The following is a 22,161-nucleotide window of genomic DNA, read 5'->3' on the forward strand; positions in this document are numbered from 1 at the left end:
ACAGGGAACTCTGAGTATCACTCAGTGGTATAACTTAAATAGTCTAACAGTAGCTTACACTTTAGAAGCAGACTGCTAGTTTAGCATAATCTAAAGCAGATCTGTCCCGCTGGAGGACAGCAGGGTAAATGTGTCCCTCCGAGAGATTTTTATGGCCCCAGAACTCTTCGAATGATAACATTGTTTTCTTTTATCCCAGCCCCTGCCTAACACATAGTATAATAAATATCCATCCCACTATATGGTAACCAGCTCAACACCACTCTGACCTGACAACCCAGAAATTAGCTCCAGGAGGATGAGCATTACACACAGTGCCTGTGCAATTATGGATGTAACAAACAACAGTACATAAGCAAATTGGCCATTAGGAGGCGTAAGAGTTCTAATACAACACATGGAGAGTTTTCCCTTGCCCATAGCTGATATACTGTAATATCATGGTGAAACAAAGACAAGTGCCTGAGCATGGAGAAACATAGGCAATTTAAAGAGGTGGTTCACTTTCAGGTTGGATTGTTTCACCAGGCATGGATTTGGACGTGCAGCGAATTTTTCCGCGGCAAATTATTTCATGCATTTCGCAAAACAATCTGCCAATGGCAAAACGCATTAAAAAATTCACCACACCAAAATTCACCGCACGTCCAAAAAATGACACAGGCGTCAAAAAATAATTTTTTTGCCCGCACAACATTTTTGCCGTTTCGTGGATCTTTCAAAAGATTTGCTAATTTTTCAACAAAGATAACCAGAACACATTTGCTCATCACTAGTGGCTACTATTTATATGCTACCATTCATATGCGGCTACTATTTAGATGTGGCTACTATTTATATACACTATTTATATGCGGCGAAAATTTATATACACTATTTATAAGCTACTATTTATATGCGGCGACTATACGCGTGCATTATTTAGCGCATGTACCGTCAAATACCGCATAAAAATAGTCTTCGCGAGTTAAATAACGCATGCAATATCGCGCGTAAATTAGCGCGTGTGCTTATAGTGAATTGTGCAATAAGTCGCGAAAATTTAGACGCAATAAAATTTTTACCGCACACTATAAACAGCGCACGTTATTTCGCACTTTAGTGAATCGGCCCCACTGCCACCTAGTGGCTAAACTAATTAGTATTAACTATTAACATTTCAAATCCTTACAGGCTGCTAGGCTAAATTAAACCCTAGCAACCAGATAGCTGCTGACATTTCAAACTAGAGAGCTGCTAAACAAAAGAAAAAAAGAAAAAAAATCACAAAAAAAATGATGAAGACCATTTGCAAATTATACCAGCATAGCACTTTCCAATCTAGGTGATCTTTTAAATGAGATGCAGTGTCGGACTGGCCCACCAGGATACCAGGAATACTCCCGGTGGGCCCAGGGGTCAGTGGGCCCTCCTGCTCCTGACCATTTGGCCTAATTCATGGTCATTCCCTATTTCTGAATGGGAATAAAAAGGAGAAATAGATGGAAGAATAGATGTTAGCATGTAAATAAAAGAGACTAGGAAAATAAACCGGTTGGGTGAGGAAAGTTTGGATAGTGGGCCTATGGTCTAAGGTTTTCTGGTGGGCCCCTGAGGTCCCAGTCCAAAACTGATGAGATGTTGTGTGGTTGAGCAATAATCCAACCAGGCCGACCTTTATAATCAGGGCTGGATTTCTGAATAGGGCACCCCGATGCTGCCCCCGGCAAAAGGGGGCCACTTAACTCATAGGGAGCAGTGGGGAGAGGACACGCTAAAGTTTCTGCGCTTCTTCTCCCCATTGCTCCATATGCAAGCAAAATATTCCAGTGTGGCTTGGCAGCATGCCTCCCCTAAATTTATGCCACCCGAGGCCCGGGCCTTTGTGGCGTTGCCAGAAATCCGGGCCTGTCTTTAATAAATCTAAAACATATGCTGCAGTGATGCATGGATGCATTTCAATCAATGCATTTTATGTGTTTTCAGTTAAATGGTTTGTCTGGTCAGTGCCGCCCAAGCCCTAGATCCATTCATAAAGTGGAGTTATGAGGGCCCATTTAAAATCACAACCAGGGATTGGATTTAAATTTGGTGCGCTGCCTCCAAACTTAATCAGCTCCAATGAGGATTAGGCAGACAGGAGATTCAATCTCTTGCCCAGTCCCCAGTGCATATTTGGTCAACCCAATGGGCTGCACGCAACCCACATGCATATATTATTATGCCCATACTGCTGCACCCAGGTTATAGAAGGGTTAGATCCTTCATCCATCTTAAGGGATCTTGGGGGACCTTATATTACGTTATGCCAGATGTGGAGAAAGAAAGTTACAAGGGGTCTTACATTTTTGTATTTTGGTGCTACCATTTCATGCAGACAATGTATCAGAAGATGTTTGTGAATATTCTCATTCATCCAGGTCATGGTATATCTGTAGTAATAAGTCAAATCAACTGGGCTTTCTGTATTTTTCTTGAAGATGTTTTGCCAGTCATCCAGTCACAGAAAAACCGAGTATGAATAGAGGCGGGGGGGCTGCAACATCTATTGTCTGCCACGTACAATGTTGTTTTGGCACCTTTCCCTGGAAGGTTTAATAACACCTCAAATCATGCTAATTACAATCAACACCTCACCTTCACGTGATCCCTGATCCCATGCTAAACAGATATGTAGATTGAAGCAACATTCCAGAGTATTTATTCCAGGAAGTCATTCAGAATTGAGAAAGCCAGTTGGATGACTGGCAAAACTTCTTCAGGTAAAACACAGCAAGTCAAGTTGTTTTGACTTATTACTACAGATATATATCAGGAGATGCACCACAGTAATAGATGTATTGTAACTTTTGCTACATGCGATGCTGTTTTTTTTATTAATTACAGCACTACACCTCGACTCAGTAAACAGACCACCATGTAGCAGTTACTTCATGAGAGAATTGATTAAAAAGATAAAAGTCTTTTTTCTTTTCTATTGTGTTTGTCAAGCAAAATAAACTTTACTTACACTATATAAGTTCAGTTTTGTAATTACACAATCACAGCAAGCAGGAAGGTGCCATTTTGTGGAAACTGTTATTAAGTCAAGCTTTGTATCAAACCAAAATCTTGTCTATGCGTCATAAAAGGAGACCTGATGCTCATGCCCATGCACTGACTACACAATTAAATGGTGAGGAGGGCAGGGGAAAGTGAGCACTAAATGAAAAGTTAAAGTAATTGTCAGGCATTATATGATTGACAGATAGGATTTTTAAATGCCTCTATAAAGGGTATGGGTGGAATTTATTGCTCATAATGTAGTCTATAGGAGATGGTCTTCCCATAATTTGGAACTTACTGAATAACAGGTTTCCTGTAAAGTAGTTCTTCTACAGAAGGAAGTAGTATATTAAAGGTCAAAGAGAGAAATGTCAGTGGCATTCACTTAAAGGTGGCAGCACATCCGAGTCTACAGTTATTATATTAGTAATAATAATAATAATAATAATAATTATTATTATTATTATTATTATTATTATTATTATTCATTAATACTGTGCAAAATTGCATCTGGACAGAAATCTATGGTAACGGCAATAAGCTAGTTCAGCCAGCTGCAAGGGAAACAATGAAAGGAGAAATTTGATTGGTTACCATAGGCTACTGCCCTGGGGCAAATTTTCCCACTGTTAGTAAATGAGCCCAGTATGAAGCATATTTCTGCCCTGCCACACCTACCAACAAGTGCCCTAGATTCTGTGGCACAGGTTGCATTAACTTCTAAAAATACTCCTCTCCATAACAACAGTTGCTGGGTTGGGTTATCCAATGTCATAAATTTATTACTAAATCCAATTATCATCACTGGTAATTACCACTTAAGCTGATTCTAATGCTACAAGGCTAAGGAGCCAACGCTGTCAATCCAAGATGTCCAGTTTAGCTTGAGCACAGCAGGATCATAATAAAATTATTTTGTAATATATGTGGGCACAATTTCAGTTCCTTACTATTCCAGCTGCCACAGAGGCAGAAAACATGCTGGATTGTGCCAAACATTGCAATTAGCTGTAAGGGCACGGTCTAAGCCCTCTTCACCAGGGCAACCAGTACTAAAGTTCTTTTTATATCCTAGGGTACCCATTTTGTGCACAGTGTTATAAAATGCTAATGTTCTACTTCTGTGTGGTGGCATTGGATTTTTGCAGTTAATTTGTCACACACAAGTGTTGCCGAGTTTTTCTGAGTGATTGCAATCTTCAGCTTGGTGGGCTGCAAGCAAAATGCAGGAAATCCCCCATGTGTGCCATTGCTCTTACATAGATGTTATCATTCTATAATATCTTTATTTGTATTACATTTTATTTACTTTATCTGTGATCCCATTTCATGTCATGAGACCTCCAAATCATTGCTATATAGAAATTGATCCTTTTGGTAGGGTCACCAAACAAGTGGATCTTTCTCCAACTTAACCATTTGCCAATATTTTGGCCCTAAGGTCAATGGTCAGATCATAATAATAGAGGGCCTAGCAGGCTTGTGGGTAGAGGGGGTTAATGTTGTCTTCCCTCTAGGAAATTAAATCCTGTGTAACAGATGATAGTTGTCAGGCCATTGGTTTGCCCCTATACACAAGCCAATGGGCTGCTGACTGAAGGGGAAGCTTGGGCAGCTGATATTAACCCTTGCATGACCAGCTTTATTCCTCTAATCGTTGGTTAGTAAACAACTGTTTTTAAAAACTAAACCATTTAAATCAACTATGGTGATGAGTAAGGCCGCTACTATGTAAGAAACACACCCAGCACTCTATATAATGCTACAATGTATTGAGTGGCTATGCTTGATCCTTAAATAGGCACACATATACAATTTGTCATTGGCCAATCAAGTGGAAGGAGCACTTCACTTTGCACTTTAGATCAATACAAACGAGACTCATGAACTGCTTATGAAGCTCTGATCATTAACATACCACACATAATTACACTGTCTTATGTACTGGAAGGTGTAGATAACAATTAACAATAAAGCACGTCTTTGTTTTTTACAACAGTTTAGGGACAGAATGGTAAGCACAGTACTAACGTGTGTTATTTTGCAATACCAATCATCCCACAGATAATATTTATTTGCTTCAACTGACATACAGATATACACATTAAAGGAGAACTCCACCCAAACACAACTTTTTAAAAAGTAAACATAATTCCAATCAAAAAATATGCAGCCTTTTTATGATTTGTAATTTACTAATATTGTTTGGAACAGTTATCTTAGCCTGGTCCCCTGATCTGACTGACTACTTTGAGACTCCACAATCCTCCAAATCCCCCAATTCCCTGCACATGTGATCTAAATAAGGAAAGGAACATCACAGAGCAATGCATTGTGGGTTATGTAGTTCCTGCATGCTGTCTGTAAGATGTGGAGAAGTTGTTACAATTTGTAAAATCAATGTTAGGTCCTTCCTCCCCTCCAGGACTTCAGCGCAGAAAGAGAACTGTTTTGCAGCTGGATTTCAGTATGTATATAAAATGGTATTCATTTATACTTTTTGAAGGAACAGATTAGATGGATAGGTATATTAGAGTTTTCTGTGTTTTGTAGGGCTTATTAACAAATTTTGGTTTAGAAGTTCCCCCCTTTAAAATGTTTTCTACGAATCAAAGGTTCCTATTTGTATTACTGTGTTTGCTTTAAGTTTTACAACACCCCACCTTTCCACCTGTTCAATGGAGCTTTACATGGTACAGTACATATACATGAATTGCCCCAAAATCCATCCCGGTACAGACATGGCACAGCAGTGATATGTAGGTCATCATTAGTTATATATGCCCAAAATACCCATCTCTAATGTCACCAAAGGGGGCAGAGCAGGCAGGAGCCAGTATATAAATAATCTGAGGGCAGGCAGGAATTGGAGGGCATGCTAACATTGCAGGCAGGGTGGGCCATACAAACATATGTTAGAAGCTTTAGTACAGTACTGTTATAAGCATGATAGTTTTCTGTGTGTTATGTTATCTATGTTATTTTGCCCAGTTAGCTGTATTTATCTGCATATTTCAGGTGCTCTGACAAGATATAAATCTATTAAAAAGGGCTTGGGTTTTAAATATATTGTTCTAACAAGTAGATAAGCCAAACATGCCTTAAATAAGGATAACCTACTTTATACCTTTCTGACAATTAACATCCCAGAACCAAGTAAAACTGACAAAATCTCACCAGCCAAGGGTACATGCAGGCGAGTGATCCTCTTCCTCTTCCTTATCTTCTCCTATCGCTGCAATCCCGGGGCCCATGAATGCGCAGTAGAGTCAAAAAGTTGACTTTTTTGTTAAAGTGCAGCTTTTCACTCCACTCTACTTCTCTTTGCCGGGGCAAAGAAAGTACCCGGGGTACAGGCCTGCATGTACCCGGGGTAAGTAAATACAATCACTTGGTGGGGGGCTAACATTTTGGCACTCGCCCAGTGATTTGATCTTTGCTTCTACTTTAGGCTAATGTCAGACAAGGCGTCTGGTGTATATTTTCCGCTTGCCGAAAAAAGCACCATCCGCCTCCTACCTGTGCCTGCTCCCGAATAAATGAGATACGCTCTGGTGCAGGCACATGTAGCCGAAATATGCATAAAAAAGCGAGACTTTGCATTCTCTCTCGTTTTTATGCGTATTTTAGCTACATGTGCCTGCACCGGAGCCAATTCCAATTTCCGAAAATATACGCCAGACGCCTCGTCTGACATTAACCTTAGCCTTAAGTTTAGTCCACAGCCCAATCCTAACAATCTGTAACAGGTGTGTTTTTCTAGCAGTAAATTAAAGCTAAATGTCTAAGCTTTAAATTGGGGCCCGTTCTTGTGACTAAAGACCTTGTTGGCCATGAACCAGAAGACTTGTGCTGGGCAAAATCAGGCTGATACTATACGGGACCTATGGAGACCAGTTATGGGGGGACCAAATCATTTAGCTCATGGGTTCTTTCCCAACAACATGGGACCAGGGCTTCTTTGAGGTACCAGTAGGCCCTGGGAAAAATTTAATTGGTGAGCCCCCACTGCCCTAAGAAATTTGTGATAGAATAACCCTCAAGCATGTAAAATTCAATATAGTAAGGCAGGCAGTGAAGAAACGGTCTGTGTTCACTGAAGTAGACATGTTTCCCAGGTGTGGGAAACAGCCCTGAACAAAAAAAATTACAAAATGGTGATGCCACAAGAAAAACAAAGGAAAAGCAATTGTAATAACCCAACCGTAGAGCTCTTCCAGTTAATTAAATGAAGGGGTCTGCATCTCTACAGGATGCCTCTGCCAAAAGTCATTTTGCCTGTTTATTAAAACAGCCCTGCATGCTGCCCTGCATTATAATAAATCAATGCAAATATAGGTATAGATATACAGATATTGAGTAATTGGAGACACAGTAGGAAGGAAGTCCCTGCCCCGTAGACTTCTAATTACAGCTCATATTGGTCTGTATATGACCAGCTGTTTTGCACACTTAAAATGCTCTTTTTAAACTAATTAGGTACTGCAATGATCTTTGAAAAAGCAATACCATAATCCATTAGATCAGGTATCCTCAACCTTTCTTACTTGTGAGCCACACACAAAAGTTCCTTGGCCCAAATAAGGACTGTGATTGGCTATTTGGAAGCCCCATATGATCTGCTATACTGCAGGAGGCTCTGCTTGGAGTAAAACTGTGTCTGTGTGCCTCCAAAACTTGCCTCCAAGCCAGAAGTGTAAAAATGGGCTCTTAATTTGAGGGCACTGGGAGCAACATAAAAGGGGGGTTGTGAGCTCACAAACCACTGGTTGGGGATCACTGCATTAGATACACTAAATGAGTAAAACAAAGTCTAATTTGATTGCTTTCTAAAAGGGGTATACAGTATATTGTAACTTGAAAAACTGTAGAAAAATCAGAATACTCAGATGGCAGTTAGCTTAGTTTAGTGCAGTTATTATACTGAAGACCAAAAGACCTTAGCTCAGAAAGCAAGGGTTTATTATGTGACACTGTCAAAAGCATTGTCAAAGTACAAGAGCTGCTGCCGTTAGGTATAATGGCAATAGCACGACCCAGCACTAGATATGTTATCTTTGCTCTTTAATTATTAAGCATCAACATACTCAGCATCATTCCCATCAGTCTCTGCCCCAGTGGAGCTTTATGATCTAATGTCCCTATAACATTCACACACAGTATATTTAGTGTTATCAGGAGGCAAATAACCTGCTTGTATGGTTTTGTGGGAGAGGAAGCTAGAGTTTCAAATATGCAAAACAAGGATAGGTACTCGTGGAATCCATTCAACAAAACATTGTAAGCAAAGGGAATTCCATGAGTATTTGGTTGGCATATTTGAATCTCCCCATGTTGTGACCTCATACTACAGTTATAGGGCCTGTAGTTTTCTGGATAAGGGATCATTCCATAATTTGTATCAATGTACCTTAATCCTACTAAAAAATCATCCAAACACAATAGGATTGTTTTGCCTCCAATATCTTTTTTGGGATCATAGGGAAAGCTACTACCGTATATACTCGAGTATAAGCCGATCTGAATATAAGCCGAGGTACCTAATTTTATCTAAGAAAACTGGAAAAACTTATTGACTCGAGTATAAGCCTAGGGTGGGAAATGCAGCCGCTATTGCTAAGTTTTAATAATCAAAATAAATACCAATAAAATTACATTAATTGAGGCATCAGTGGGGTATACGTTTTTCAATATGTATTTCAAAGAAAAACAGTAAACTAGCTCTGTAAGCGCAGAAGAGGGTCAACAAAAACAATATGAGTACTACCCCACGCTCATTGCACATTGGCAAACTGGCAGCAGACCCAGTCCCAGAGGAGATGTAAGGGGAAATAAGTATTGCTAGTGGGAGCCTAGGCCAGGGCACTGGAGGGTCTGGTTGTAGGTGGCCTAATTTGCACACAAAGGAGAGACGGTGCTAGTCTAGAGGGACCCATGGCACCCGACTCGAGTATAAGCCGAGGGTGACTTTTTTTAGCACATTATGGGTGCTGAAAAACTAGGCTTATACTCAAGTATTTACAGTATTTTATTATTACAGAGAAAAGGGAAATCATTTTTAAAAATGTGAATTATTTGCTTAAAATGGAGTCTATGGGAGATGGCCTTCCCGTAATTCGGAGCTCTGTATATTTCTATTCCTGTTTTGGTGTTTTATCTCTTAGGGCAATGCTACATGGGGAGATTAGTCGGAGATTAGGACCTCAGCCCTGCCAGGCAGCAGTGCTAACAATTGCATTGTCCTATGCAAAATTACTTTTGGACAGGCCTTCCTGTAAGAAGAGACTTGTAACCTAATTGTAACCTAATGCTACCCTTGTAGGGGTATCTAATGTCTGATAAAGGTATTTGACTGACTCTGTAGGAGGCACGTGCCCTGCTCTTGTGTCTGAGAATGACAAACTGATTTATTTCTCTTTCGCTGAGGCTGGCATTCTTGCTGTTTGCCCTGTGTTCACACCCTTCTGTAAATGAATCATCTCTATCAACCATTATCTGAAATTAACATCTTATATATTATCTTCGAACTACAGAGTAAATTTGGAAGTCATTGTCGTTAGCATTCTTAGGAGAAACAAAGGGATACAAAGGGATATTTAACAGGGCAGCTCCCATTCTCATTACTATTCTTAGCAACAATTTGGGAATATTTGGAGTGTGTCCTATATTCTTGTTTTTGGTTTTGAGTTTACACCAAGGTGGGATTTAAGGAGGTAGAAGGTTGTCTGGGGATATAACACTGTCTAAAGGATCATGCTTGTCAGGTAAATTAGAGCTGGAGGCCATTGCATGTACTGAAAATTGTAAATTTATTGGTATCACTGAGACCTGGTGGGATGAAACATGCGACTGGGCTGTGAATTTAAATGGTTACACCGTTTTTAGGAGGGACAGAGGGATTACAAAGGGTGGAGGGGGTTTGTCTTTATTTTAGGCCAGATTTAAAACCATGTGCTAAAGAAATGATCAGGGACAATGTGGAATCCCTTTGGGTAGAAATTTCAGTAGGGCTAAAGGTTACAAAAAAACTGATCATTGGTGTATGCTATAAACCATATAAGTATAAGTGAGGAAGATGAGACCCAGCTACTGGTGCAAATGGAGGAGGCTTCACAACTGGGTCAAGTTGTTGTTATGGGGGACTTTAATTATCCGGACATTGACTGAAGTAATGGGGTGGCTAAGTCAGAAAAAGCTAGTAGGTTTGTAAATATGTTAAACAACAACTTTTTATTTCAGGTGGTTCAAGAACCTACTAGGAATGACTCCATTTTGAACCTAATGATTTCTAATAATACCGAACTCATCTCTAACATTTTGTGTGGGTGAGCATTTGGGGAACAGCGATCACAACATGGTCTCCTTTGAGATAATGCTGCAGAGACAGCTCTATAAGGGAGTAACTAAACATTCAATTTTAGACGTGCAGACTTTGCCAGTATAAGGGCATCTCTGCGATGGGTCAACTGGGAAAGGCTTTTCATAGGGTTAAACACGGAAGGAAAATAGAATATCTTTAAAACGTTGCTTATAAATTATACAGATCAGTATATTCCCATTGTAAGCAAGGAAACACATTGCAAAGCAAAACCTTTATGGCTGAATAAAAGTGTTAGTGTCGAGGTTGGTAAGAAAAAAACATGCGTTTAAAGCATTCAAGTTAGCTGGGACAGCAGGGACTTTGATCAGGTACAAGGAAGCAAATAAACCATACAAGAAAAAGCTATCAGGCAAGCTAAAATAGAGATGAAAAGGGATATTGCAGCTAGGAGTAAAATTGAATCCAAGATTAGTCTGAAAACTATAGGCCTGTTAGTCTGACATCAGTAGTAGGAAAGCGTTTGGAAGGTGTAATAAGGGATACTTGAATTGCAAATCAGTACTATAAGTTTGTGCCAGCATGGTTTTATGCAGAACTTGCCAGACTAATTTAATTGCCTTTTATGAGGAGGTGAGCAGGAACCTTGATGCTGGAATGGCTAAAGCGTTTGATACAGTGCTTCACAGAAAGTTAATGATAAAATCGAGGAATATTGGCCTAGAATATAATATTTACAAAGAACAGTGGTAAATTGAACATTTTCTAATTGGACCAGTGTGGTTAGTGGAGTACCGCAGGGGTCAGTCCTTGGTCCTTTGCTTTTTAACTTGTTTATTAATGACCTGGAGGTGGGCATAGAGAGTACTGTTTCTATTTTTGCTGACAATACTAAATGGTGCAAAACTATAAGTTCCATGCAGGATGCTGCCATTTTTCAGACCAATTTGATAAAATTATGTTATGTACTTTGGTGGAAATAATATAAAGTTGGAAGTTATTCCAGGCAGTGTCATTCTGTGGCTACTAAAGCAAATAAAGTGCTGTCTTGTATAAAAAAGGGCATTGAATGAAAACATAATTTTGCCCCTTTATAGGTCCCTGGTAAGGCCTCACCTTGAGTATGCAGTGCAGTTTTGGGCTCCAGTCCTTAAGAAGGATATTAATGAGCTGGAGAGAGTGCAGAGACTGCAACTAAACTGGTTAAGGGGATGGAAGATTTAAGCTATGAGGTGAGACTGTCGAGGTTGGGGTTGTTTTCTCTGGAAAAGAGGCGCTTGCGAGGGGACATGATTACTCTGTACAAGTACATTAGAGGGGATTATGGGCAGATAGGGGGTGTGGCTAGGAGGAATATCAACAACTAGTATGTACTAGACCAGTGCTGTCCAACTTCTGCGGTGCCGAGGGCCGGAATTTCTCTTGCATACATGGTGGAGGGCCGCTAATGGAAGCCAGTTTTGACCACTCCCCCCTTTTAAACCACACTCACTTCAAACCACAACCATTTTATCACAATGGTGTTAGTGCAGAAAAAACCCAAATGCTTGGTCCTCACTGCAGGGATATCAACCATCATTCATATATGAAATAATTATATTATGTCATATTAAGACACACCCTAAAATCCATATGACTTCTCCTCCCCTGTGGATAGCACAGCAACCCCCAGCGTATAATTACACACCTTAGGGAGCATATAATGGCTATTTCCAACTGCTAACAAACTCCCAGAACAAACCCCTGCCAGGTTCACCTCCCACAGGCAGCATAGGGTAGGCAGAGTATGGCACACACAGGCAGCACTCTGCCTGGCCTACGCTACCTGTGTGTGCCATACTCTGCCTGCCCTATGATGCCTGTGTCTGCCATATGCTGCCTGTATGTGCCATACCCTCCCTGCCCTATGCTGCCTGTGTGTGCCATACCCTCCCTGCCCTATGCTGCCTATGTGCCATACTCTGCCTACCCTATGCTGTCTACACACAGGCACCCTAGGCCAGGCAGTACATACAATGTCTGAGGTGTGAACAGACGAACAGTGTGGGTGATTACAGCCTGAGCCTGAGGTGTGAACACTGCAGGGGGTGAACAATGCAGAAACTAAAAGGTGTGAAAAACACAGGGGATTGCATGTTTAAACAATACAGGGGGATTACAGCCTGAATCTGAGGTGTGAGCAATGCAGGGGGGCAGTTAATCTCAGTACTGATACCATTTAAAGCTCACACAAGGGTAAAACATCAAAGCAGCCAGACAGGTGGGGGGCCACAAAGAGGGGGGTCGAGGGCCGCATGCGGCCCGCGGGCCGCCAGTTGGACAGCACTGTACTAGACAATGCTCTAAATCCAGTTCTGTGTGGAAAGTACCAAGGGAATCTTTTATACTGACAAAGATATATTGTTTTATAAAATATTGACCCTTCTTTGTCAGACTTATGGCCAGAAGATGTAAGTTGCATAATGCCATTTAAAAGGACAGTAGGATGATGTATTAGTAAATAATAACGTAGAATGCTTGAGGTTCTGCCAATGATGGAGCCAAAACCCATACCTTCTCTATCCCCTCTATGAGGAAGAATCAAGTGACTCAATCTGGAACTGATAAATTAGAACCCGATATCTAAAATTACTTCTGACACACGTAATAGCCCTGCATGAACACCAGACTTACACTTAATAGATACTACTAAGAATAGGCTATTAAAACAACAAAGAGAACATTAATTTGATATAGGCAAAGCACCATTCCAAGAATTCCAGCAGGTTGCTCCACCCTGTGGCCCAGGTATTTATTCCTATGAATTCATTCGTCTTCATCTTGTTAAGCTGAACATGGGCATCATGATGAACAAAGGGCAAGTCTTCTTGTTTGGAATCCTGCTCAGTGCCGTGGTACTTACAGAATCATCAAGAGGGATAAAAGGTAAGTTTTATTTCAGAGCATCAAATTAAAGTGTGTTGAAATGGGGTTCCTGCCTCTATCTTTTGCACACAGTAATGAAATGTGGTTTAGTTTATGTCTTTTAGGATTGTCCATGTAAGACCTTTTTTTGTGTGAAAAGAGGAAAAGGGACAAGGAGCACTAGAAATTCTATATAAAATTGGTAAATTGAAGCTACTCCATGTTTGGTCCTTGCGAGGTGTATAATTAGATTACCAGTGTACAGATAATCCCCTGGAAAAATAGACCCCTGCTAATGAAACAAAGGGGGAAAGGCATAGGTTTTATATACTTGAAATCTAGAGATCTACCTTGCAAGGACCAACCATGAAGAAACTTCAGTTTCCCTGTTTAGCTCAAGAAATAACAAAAAACATAGATTTTTCACAATTAAAACAAGAGGAAAAAAGTATGTTCAACACCAGCCCTATTCATTGCACTTATTTAAACAAGGGGTATATTGCCCCCATAAGCTGTAATTATAATGCAAAACAATTGCATATTCCCTTGTTAAAAAACCTTTTGAATATCATTCTAGAGCCAAGACCACTGAAACCTGGGACATGTCCCCCACAGAGGCATAAACCAGCGATATTTCCATTCAGATGTGTCTCTACTTGCAAAAATGATGATACATGTACAGGGGACAAGAAGTGCTGTTTCGATAACTGCCAAAAGATTTGCAAGCCGCCTGCGCAGGGTAAGTCATCCTTGCAGATCAGACTATCAGAATTATCTGCCGTCATGTTGATTACAACTCCAGCCAACCATATGGCTAATGTTTCTCCAGTCCTCTCCTGTCTTCTATTTGGGTCTTTAGGCTTCTCAGGGGGATGTATATAATTAAGGTTCCCATACACGGGCAAGTGTAGCCAAGCGAGCGGATCTTCTCACGACATCCCCACCTATGGGTGGGCAATATCGGGAGAATCCAGGATAATTTGATCGTTTAGCCCGAATTATAACGACCGGCATAGGAAAAGTCAGCCCGGGGACCGCATCAACGAGCTGATGCGGTCCCCGATCCTACTAGATTTTCTAGCCTGCCCGATCGAGATCTGGCCGATTTCAGGCCAGATATCAGTTGGGCAGTCCCATCGGTAGTGCCCATACATGGGCCAATTAGCTGCCGAATCGGTCTAAGGGACCCATATCGGCAGCTAGAATCGGCCCATGTATGGGGACCTTTAGATAGAGGGAGTAACTTTAAGACATTGGTGTTGGTTGTGAAATGGGGGCCTTGCAGGGTCAGACTGGGGGGTGCAGGGCCCACCGGGGCTCCCGCCCCAGGGGCCCTGCAGGTGCCCCAGCCCCGTCCCCTAACCCCCCACCAGGGGCCCCCCTAACCCCCCCGCAGGGGCCCCGCCTGACGTCCTCCCCGAGCGCGTATAAATTGAACGCGTCAGGGGAGAAACAGTCAGTAGGGGGAGCGCCGGCAAAGGTCGGACTGGGCCGCTGGGGCCCACTAGCCTTGGAACTGACAAGATAAACTAAGTTTTGCAATACTAATCAGATCTATTTGCTGATTGGTAGCTGTTGCACTGGTACAATTTAGCACCTGTGTTAGTAAATCAGCCTCTTGACCAACACTTCTGCATCACTTTAAGAAGGCATGATTATTAAATTCATATCAATACCTGGGTGTCCTTAACCCCCAAACAAGTTGGTGTAAATTGGGAATACTATTCTAAGCACCTTTGTAATATACATTCATTTTTTTTCTTTAATTCCAAGATATTAAGGGTTAAAATACTGTTAATGTGAATGCATTTTGTTACAACAGCACCGCCTGCTGGTCAGTGTGACAATGTTCTCAAATACTTCATGTTCAAAAAGTGAACAGCAGGTGGCGATGTGGTAACAAAATGCATTCATATTAACAGTACTTAATATTTTTACTTTTAATATTTTGTAATTAAAAAAAATAAATACATTTAAATGTCAGAAGTGATTAGAATAGTACTCTCGTCAATTTTACATCAACTTATTTGAATGGTTTGCTAATCATTCAAGATTTAAATTGGAAGTATAAATGAATGAGGCAAGCACTTCAATGGCAGATTGGGCGATGCTTTCTTAAAAAAAAAAGGAAGGCAGTGGCCCCCTGAAACATTGTGCAAGCCAGGCACTTTTGCACTAATGGAATAAATCATAAGGGGCTTTCCTCTAATCTACTTTTAGGGTGCTCACCCCATGTTGTTTCTCCATACATGTCCTGACCAAATATGTGGTAGTGCCTTTATATGTACATTTTTGTACATGCAAAGGTGGCAGATTTCAGCTGGGTGACTGAGCCAATACATGGAGTAGGCCACCAACAACTAGACACACCTCCAGGCCTGGCAAATTTAGAAGGGTTTGGGACATTTGTACTGAGATTCACAATTTAATAAATTAATTAATATTGATATATATATATATTATTTTTTTTGATGGGTGGGGTAACTATGTGCATAAAAGTTTGTCTTGGAACCTTATGAGATACAACTGCCTATGACTATGTACTGGAAGGGTATGAAACGAGTAAGGCGGCATTCTGTGGGGTCTGTATGCTTTTCATATGGATATTTGAATAAAAATGTGATTTTTTAAGTCAAGATTTTGTATTGAGTTACTTTATACTTTTTTTGGGGGGATCTGCTGTCTAGCACTGCAACCCCTTACAGCCTATAGGGCTGATTCACTAAGGTGCGTTAAAACGAGCGCTATTTATAGCATGTATTAAAAATGTTATCGCATCTTAATTTTCGCGTCTTTTCACTAAAAGGATATTTGCGCAATGTGGGCTAATTAATGCAGCATGCTACTTGTCGCGCACGCTAATTAACGCACATGTGCTACTTTTCGCGCGCACGCCATATTAGCCATACACACCATTACGTTCGTAAAACTACTTTTTTTTAAAATGACCATTTCCCTGCAAACTGGCGGCTGCATCACTCTAGGGCCAACACAGACTTGAATAAATCACACTGCAAAGTCCATGTTGTGTTGCCAAAAGCTCATGAACTCTACTTTTCTATAATTACCGCCTGCTCCAATAGGTGTTAATTTTCGCACAGACTAATCAATATTTAGCACGTCTAAGTGTTTGTGAATCATGCGTTAGTATTATTTCTAATTAACGCATGTGCTTGCGCGCTAATTAATGCACGTGATATGCGACTTAACGCATACGATAATACTTTAGCGAATCGCACCTTTTTTGTCGTCTATTTTAACGCAAAAAAGCATGCGATAAGCGCTATCGCACTTTAGTGAATCAACCCTTATGTCTCTAGCTGTCCTTTGATGTTCCCTCTTTGGGTTGCTCTGTGTTATATGTTGCCCCTCCCCCCCAAGAAAAAAAAAACTGCTTAGGCTTAGTAACCATCACATATAAAGTACTGTTATATTATTATTCTTAAAATTAATATTAAACTAAAAGTGAGTTCTATGTGAATGGCCTTCCCATATTTTTGGATTGTAAGGTTTCTGTATAAAGGATCCCATACCTGTACTTGATTTGTAATCAGTTATTCATTTATCTCTCTGGCAGAAAGACCAGGTGAATGTCCTATAGAAACTAGATCAAACGCAACCGACTGTTATGACTTCTGCACCGATGACAATGAATGCTCGGGTGGAGGGAAGTGCTGTCCGAGTAGTTGTGGGCGGAGTTGCACATCCACTGTACAAGGTACCTACCCTCTGCCATAACACCCACCCTTTCGTGCTATGTATCTAAACATCCCATAAATACAGTCTATTATTTCTCTGTATGCAGTTATTGTCTAGTCAGTATCGATGTCTCTTCCTTCTTGTAGTAAATGAAGTACAGGTATAGGACCCGTTATCCAGAATGCTCGGGACCAAGGGTATTCCGGATAAGGGGTCTTTCCGTAATTTGGATCTCCATACCTTAAGTCTACCAAAGAATCAATAAAACTGCAATTAAATCCAACAGGATTGTTTTGCATCCAATAAGGATTATTTGTATCTTAGTTGGGATCAATTACAAGATACTGTTTTATTACTACAGAGAAAAGGGAAATCAGTTTTAAAATTCTGAATTATTTGATTAAAATGGAGTCTATGGGAGACGGGCATTCCATAATTCGGAGCTTTCTGGATAACGTGTTTCCAGATAAGGGATCCCATACCTGTATTGATACTAAGCTTACTATATACTATATAACCATTGTTCTATATAGTAATGTTCCATCTGACCGCAGATTCTAATGTTCCAGCAGTGTGTTATGTTATTCATATATTTACATGCAGACATTTTATTCCATTTCAGCTTGTTCTAGAAAAGCAGGCCCACTGTTTAAAGAATATGTAATGATAAATTAAGCAAAAGAAAAAGTTATATATTGATTCTTATTACATCCAAATGGAAATTACTTAGAAAAACTGTGGCAGATAAAGTTAGAAAAGCAGGTATGGCTACAAACACAATACCTAAGTAATATGTTAGCCCGGGTGTCCAAACCCCAGGCTTCTCACTTCACGTATTCACAAACGATCTGCAACAGTTTGTAGGAGACTCACCGCAGTCGATGAATGGTCCGGGTGCTTCAAGCCCCGGACCCGTAGCCCAAGGGAACTAATCCAATTCCAATCATATACAGCTTAGAACGCACACCGGATAGCCGTAAGATGTTAAAAGCTTACAACCTTTATTTGTATCATAACAACAGAGTGCCAACAAAGGCAAAATAAATGATACAAGTAAAGGTTGTAAGCTTTTAACATCTTACGGCTATCCGGTGTGCGTTCTAAGCTGTATACGATTGGTAAAGAATATGTAACCCTTAAAGAACTAAAATTGCTCAGGGTGCTTTGCTAAGCACTTCTGGAATGTACAGTATTTTTATTTCAGTTTCACTCTTCTTTTTCTTTCTAAAATTTTTTTCAGTGAAGAAAGGTTTCTGTCAACAGGAACAACTCCTAAAATGCAGCGTAATGGAGGCAGATTATTGCGGTTCTGATAAAAATTGTTACAGAGGTGAAAAATGTTGTCCAAAGCTATGCCGCAAGGAGTGTCAGCCGGCGCTGAAAGGTACCTCTAAATGTGTGATTTGCTGCAATTCTGTGTATATTACAACCCTTGCCGTTATTAGAATCAAGGATGTTAAATATTTTAAAGGAGAACTGTCCCTAATAAAAACAAACCATTAGACCTTAGTGGGGGTTTAAAAAAAAATAGGTTTTACAAATTAATCTTTTTCTTAAGCAGACCATCCACATACCAATAAGATTGTAAGAAAACCAGTATGATTTTGGAACCGTCTGTGGGCTCCAAATCATAGTCCCGATAATTTTCTTACCATGGTGATTGGTCGCTTAGTCTATTGGCCAGGTTAGACTCTTTTGGTCAGATACCGATAAAATCTGCGTAATATCCTTGGGGGACCTACAGTGAAAGTAATTTTCAAACAATTTGTGTGCCAACTATTTCATGTTTAGAACATTATCGATTTGAATTTTAAAGGCTTTATCCTACAATTTCAGTCTGATTGTTGGTTTCAGATTGTTGCATTTAAACTGAGCGTGTATGCCCAGCTTCAGAGCTGTTTTTATACTTAACAATTAATCAGTGAATTCCTCAACCTCATTTTTTTCACACTCAGTGAGTCACTGAGAAAGAAATCTGCCATCTGTTTGCAACGGTGTCCCTGACATGAAGGAATTTTATGATATACCAGAAGGAGTTACTGGGAGCAGATATATGGAGCAATAGGAGGAGTTATAGGGAGGGGTATATGGAGCAATAGGAAGAGTTATAGGGAGGGTTATATGAAGCAATAGGAGGAGTTATAGGGAGGGTTATATGGAGCAATAGGAGGAGTTATAGGGAGGGTTATATGGAGCAATAGGAGGAGTTATAGGGAGGGTTATATGGAGCAATAGGAGGAGTTATAGGGAGGGTTATATGGAGCAATAGGTGGAGTTATTGGGAGGCTTATATCGAGCAATAGGAGGAGTTATAGGGAGGGTTATATGGAGCAATAGGAGGAGTTATTGGGAGGCTTATATCGAGCAATAGGAGGGGTTATAGGGAAGGTTATATGGAGCAAAACCAGAGCTATGGGGGGGGGGTTATGGGAGGTTTATATGGAGCAAAAGTGGAGTTATAGGGAAGGGTTTATGGAGCAATAGGAAGGGTTATAGGGAGGGGTGTATCGAGAAATATGAGGAGTTATAGGGAGGGTTATATGGAGCAATAGGAGGAGTTATAGGGAGGGTTATATGGAGCAATATGAGGAGTTATAGGGAGGGTTATATAGAGCAATAGGAGGAGTTATAGGGAGGGTTATATGGAGCAATAGGAGGAGTTATAGGGAGGGTTATATGGAGCAATAGGAGGAGCTATAGGGAGAGTTATATGGAGCAATAGGAGGTGGTATAGGCAGGGTTATATGCAGGGGCAAATTAATGTTTAGGCATCCCTTGGCTATAACCTAGGGGCCCAGTGCGATCAGGGGCCCAGTGCGATCAGGGGCCCCATGTAACCCCATGTAAGCGTAAATTTTAATATTTGAAAAGGGTACATGTGTCCCTGATCACACACACTTCTTTTTTTGTCTGCCTACTCCACACAGGCCAGGTGCATTACTTTACTAATAGTTATTACTAATAGTTAACATTTTGAAAGTTTATTGTTGTATATTTTTTATAATTGTTGGGAGTGGGAGTAGCCTAGAAGGGGGCCTGTGGAGAGTGTTGCCTAGGGGCCTCACGTGTTATTAATCGGACACTGGTTGTATGGAGAAATAGGAGGTATTATAGATAGGGGACATTTGAAGCAAAAGGAGGAGTTCATTAGATGGTTCTTGAATATGAGGCAATATCTGGAACTAAATTTAGGCATTATATGGAGCAGCAGTATTATGTGGAGGATAATATTGGTCAGCAGGTAGAGTTAGAAAGAGGAATTCTGTTAAACTGACCAAAAGAAAAATTTGTAAGAGTTATAAGAAGTATTAAATAAATATAGGGAATATCCTATAGTTTTAAGTGACCGCTGAATGTGACAAAATAACGTGCCATATAACATCTCTGATTTACTTCTCCTGTGCATTTTAGAGAGAGCAGGTACATGTCCTGTATCCCCACCAACCTGCTCCAATGATGCAAAGAAAGTTTGCCAAACTGACTACGACTGCGCCATGTTTTATAAGTGTTGCCAAACCAATTGTGGATTTCAATGCCTGAAAGCAGTAAATGGTAAGCTTTACTATTCATATTATATTTCTCTTCTCCTAGACCAGTGTTCCCAAAATGTAGGAGTATGTGGAAACATTCATGGTTGGTGTGCAACAGGCAAGAAGCGTGATGATTTTGTAACAAAACATCGCCATACTCAAAATTAGCTCTTTGGCAATGTTGCGTCATACAAGCAAATCCTTCAGAATATCGTGCAATGTAGGGGATACAAAAAGGTGAGCTAGAATAACATCAATCATCCGATGCAGTACCGTCCCGACTAAAAAATCAGACCTGCATGATAGGTTTGGTAGGACCCTGGGGGGTCCCTATACACAGGCAGATATGTTGCTGAATGGGTCTAAAGAATTTGAGTCGGCAGCTGAAATCTGCCTGTGTATGGCCACCTTTAGTTAGATAGAAAGTGTAACTAGCATGCACCAGGCCCCCCCACAAAGAAATTTTCAGAAGGGCCAAGCACACTATGATCCATATTGGCATCTGTCCACCCGACTGCCCACTCACATCTTCTGCCCGCCTGTGTCTCCCTTCCATGCCAGCACAGGTAGGAGAGTGGCTGGGGGAGAAGAGAAAGCAGATGTTAATGGAATGTTTGGGGGGCTACCACTTTCCTGGCCCAAATGAACTATAGGCTGTGTATCAAAAACTCCCATCATATGAGTTTATTTTCTTATTGTCCCCTAAACTATATGTTGACCCTTCACTCTGCCTCTCAGGCTTGAGCTGACCAAAACCAGAAATGAAAGACGCAAAGGGTGCTCCAGTTCTACAAAGTCTTTGCAACCGCTCTAGGGCTCTAGGGTTCTAGGGTAGCATTTACTGCTTAACATTTTAAATTCGGAATGGTTGCAGAACTAGGTACAAACTTTGCAACTTTTATTGCATTACCTGTGCTACTGTGTATGGCAGGAAACAGGTAGTACCAATGTAATATGTTCTGGTTATAAACAAGACCCACTGTTTCTATTCTCTTGTTCTAGTGCCATCCTTCCTTGTATATGGAACAGCGATACCAGTCTTTAACCTCCAGCCTGGACCTAGCCGGACATAAGAAATGTTGTTTCAGCCTTGCACGTGTGTGTAATGTTTAAATAACCTATGTATATTTGCCCACATGCAACAAATACATATGACAACTACAGAAAGTGCATATTTATGTGTATATACCTGAATTTTGGCTTTATTTTGTAATGTGATGGGGTTGGAGCTCTAATGCCTGGGTTTGTAAAATATTTATTTGTAACCTCAACAAAAGTAAAATAAAGTTAAAGTTAAATTGTACTGACTCACAAAGAGGTTTTCCAAAAAAAAAAGATAATTATGGCAAGATTTTACTGGGCTTGATCACAGAAGATATGTCAGCTTCGTGGCCAAAGGGATATTCTCAGTATTAATCTCTATTCAGATGTGGAGTGCTCTAAACAAATGAGCATTGGCCAACATATAGCAGTAGATGAAAAAAGGCATAGTGGCCCATTAGGGACAACACATAGAGAGTTCTGTAATACAGGTATGGGACCTGTTATCCAGAATGTTCATGAGCTGGGGTTTTCCAGATAAGGGATCTTTCCATAATTTGTATCTCCGTACCTTAAATCTCCTAAAAATCATTTTAACATTAATTAAATCCAATAGGATTGTTTTACCTCCAATAAGGATTAAAT

At 40.5% G+C, this 22,161-nt stretch overlaps 1 protein-coding gene across 1 annotated transcript; it reads left to right on the forward strand.

Annotated features, from left to right (window-relative positions):
* Positions 1 to 13,163: 13,163 nt before the first annotated feature.
* Positions 13,164 to 21,778, forward strand: LOC116408036 (WAP four-disulfide core domain protein 3-like). The gene is made up of 6 exons (XM_031894772.1): positions 13,164 to 13,267; positions 13,824 to 13,985; positions 16,824 to 16,964; positions 18,186 to 18,329; positions 20,357 to 20,497; positions 21,478 to 21,778. The coding sequence occupies exons 1-6, from the start codon at positions 13,177 to 13,179 to the stop codon at positions 21,546 to 21,548; spliced, it is 750 nt and encodes a 249-aa protein (XP_031750632.1). The 5' UTR covers positions 13,164 to 13,176; the 3' UTR covers positions 21,549 to 21,778.
* Positions 21,779 to 22,161: the final 383 nt, after the last annotated feature.

The sequence above is a fragment of the Xenopus tropicalis genome, chromosome 10 (assembly GCF_000004195.4).
Source record: "Xenopus tropicalis strain Nigerian chromosome 10, UCB_Xtro_10.0, whole genome shotgun sequence".
Lineage (NCBI taxonomy): Eukaryota > Metazoa > Chordata > Amphibia > Anura > Pipidae > Xenopus > Xenopus tropicalis.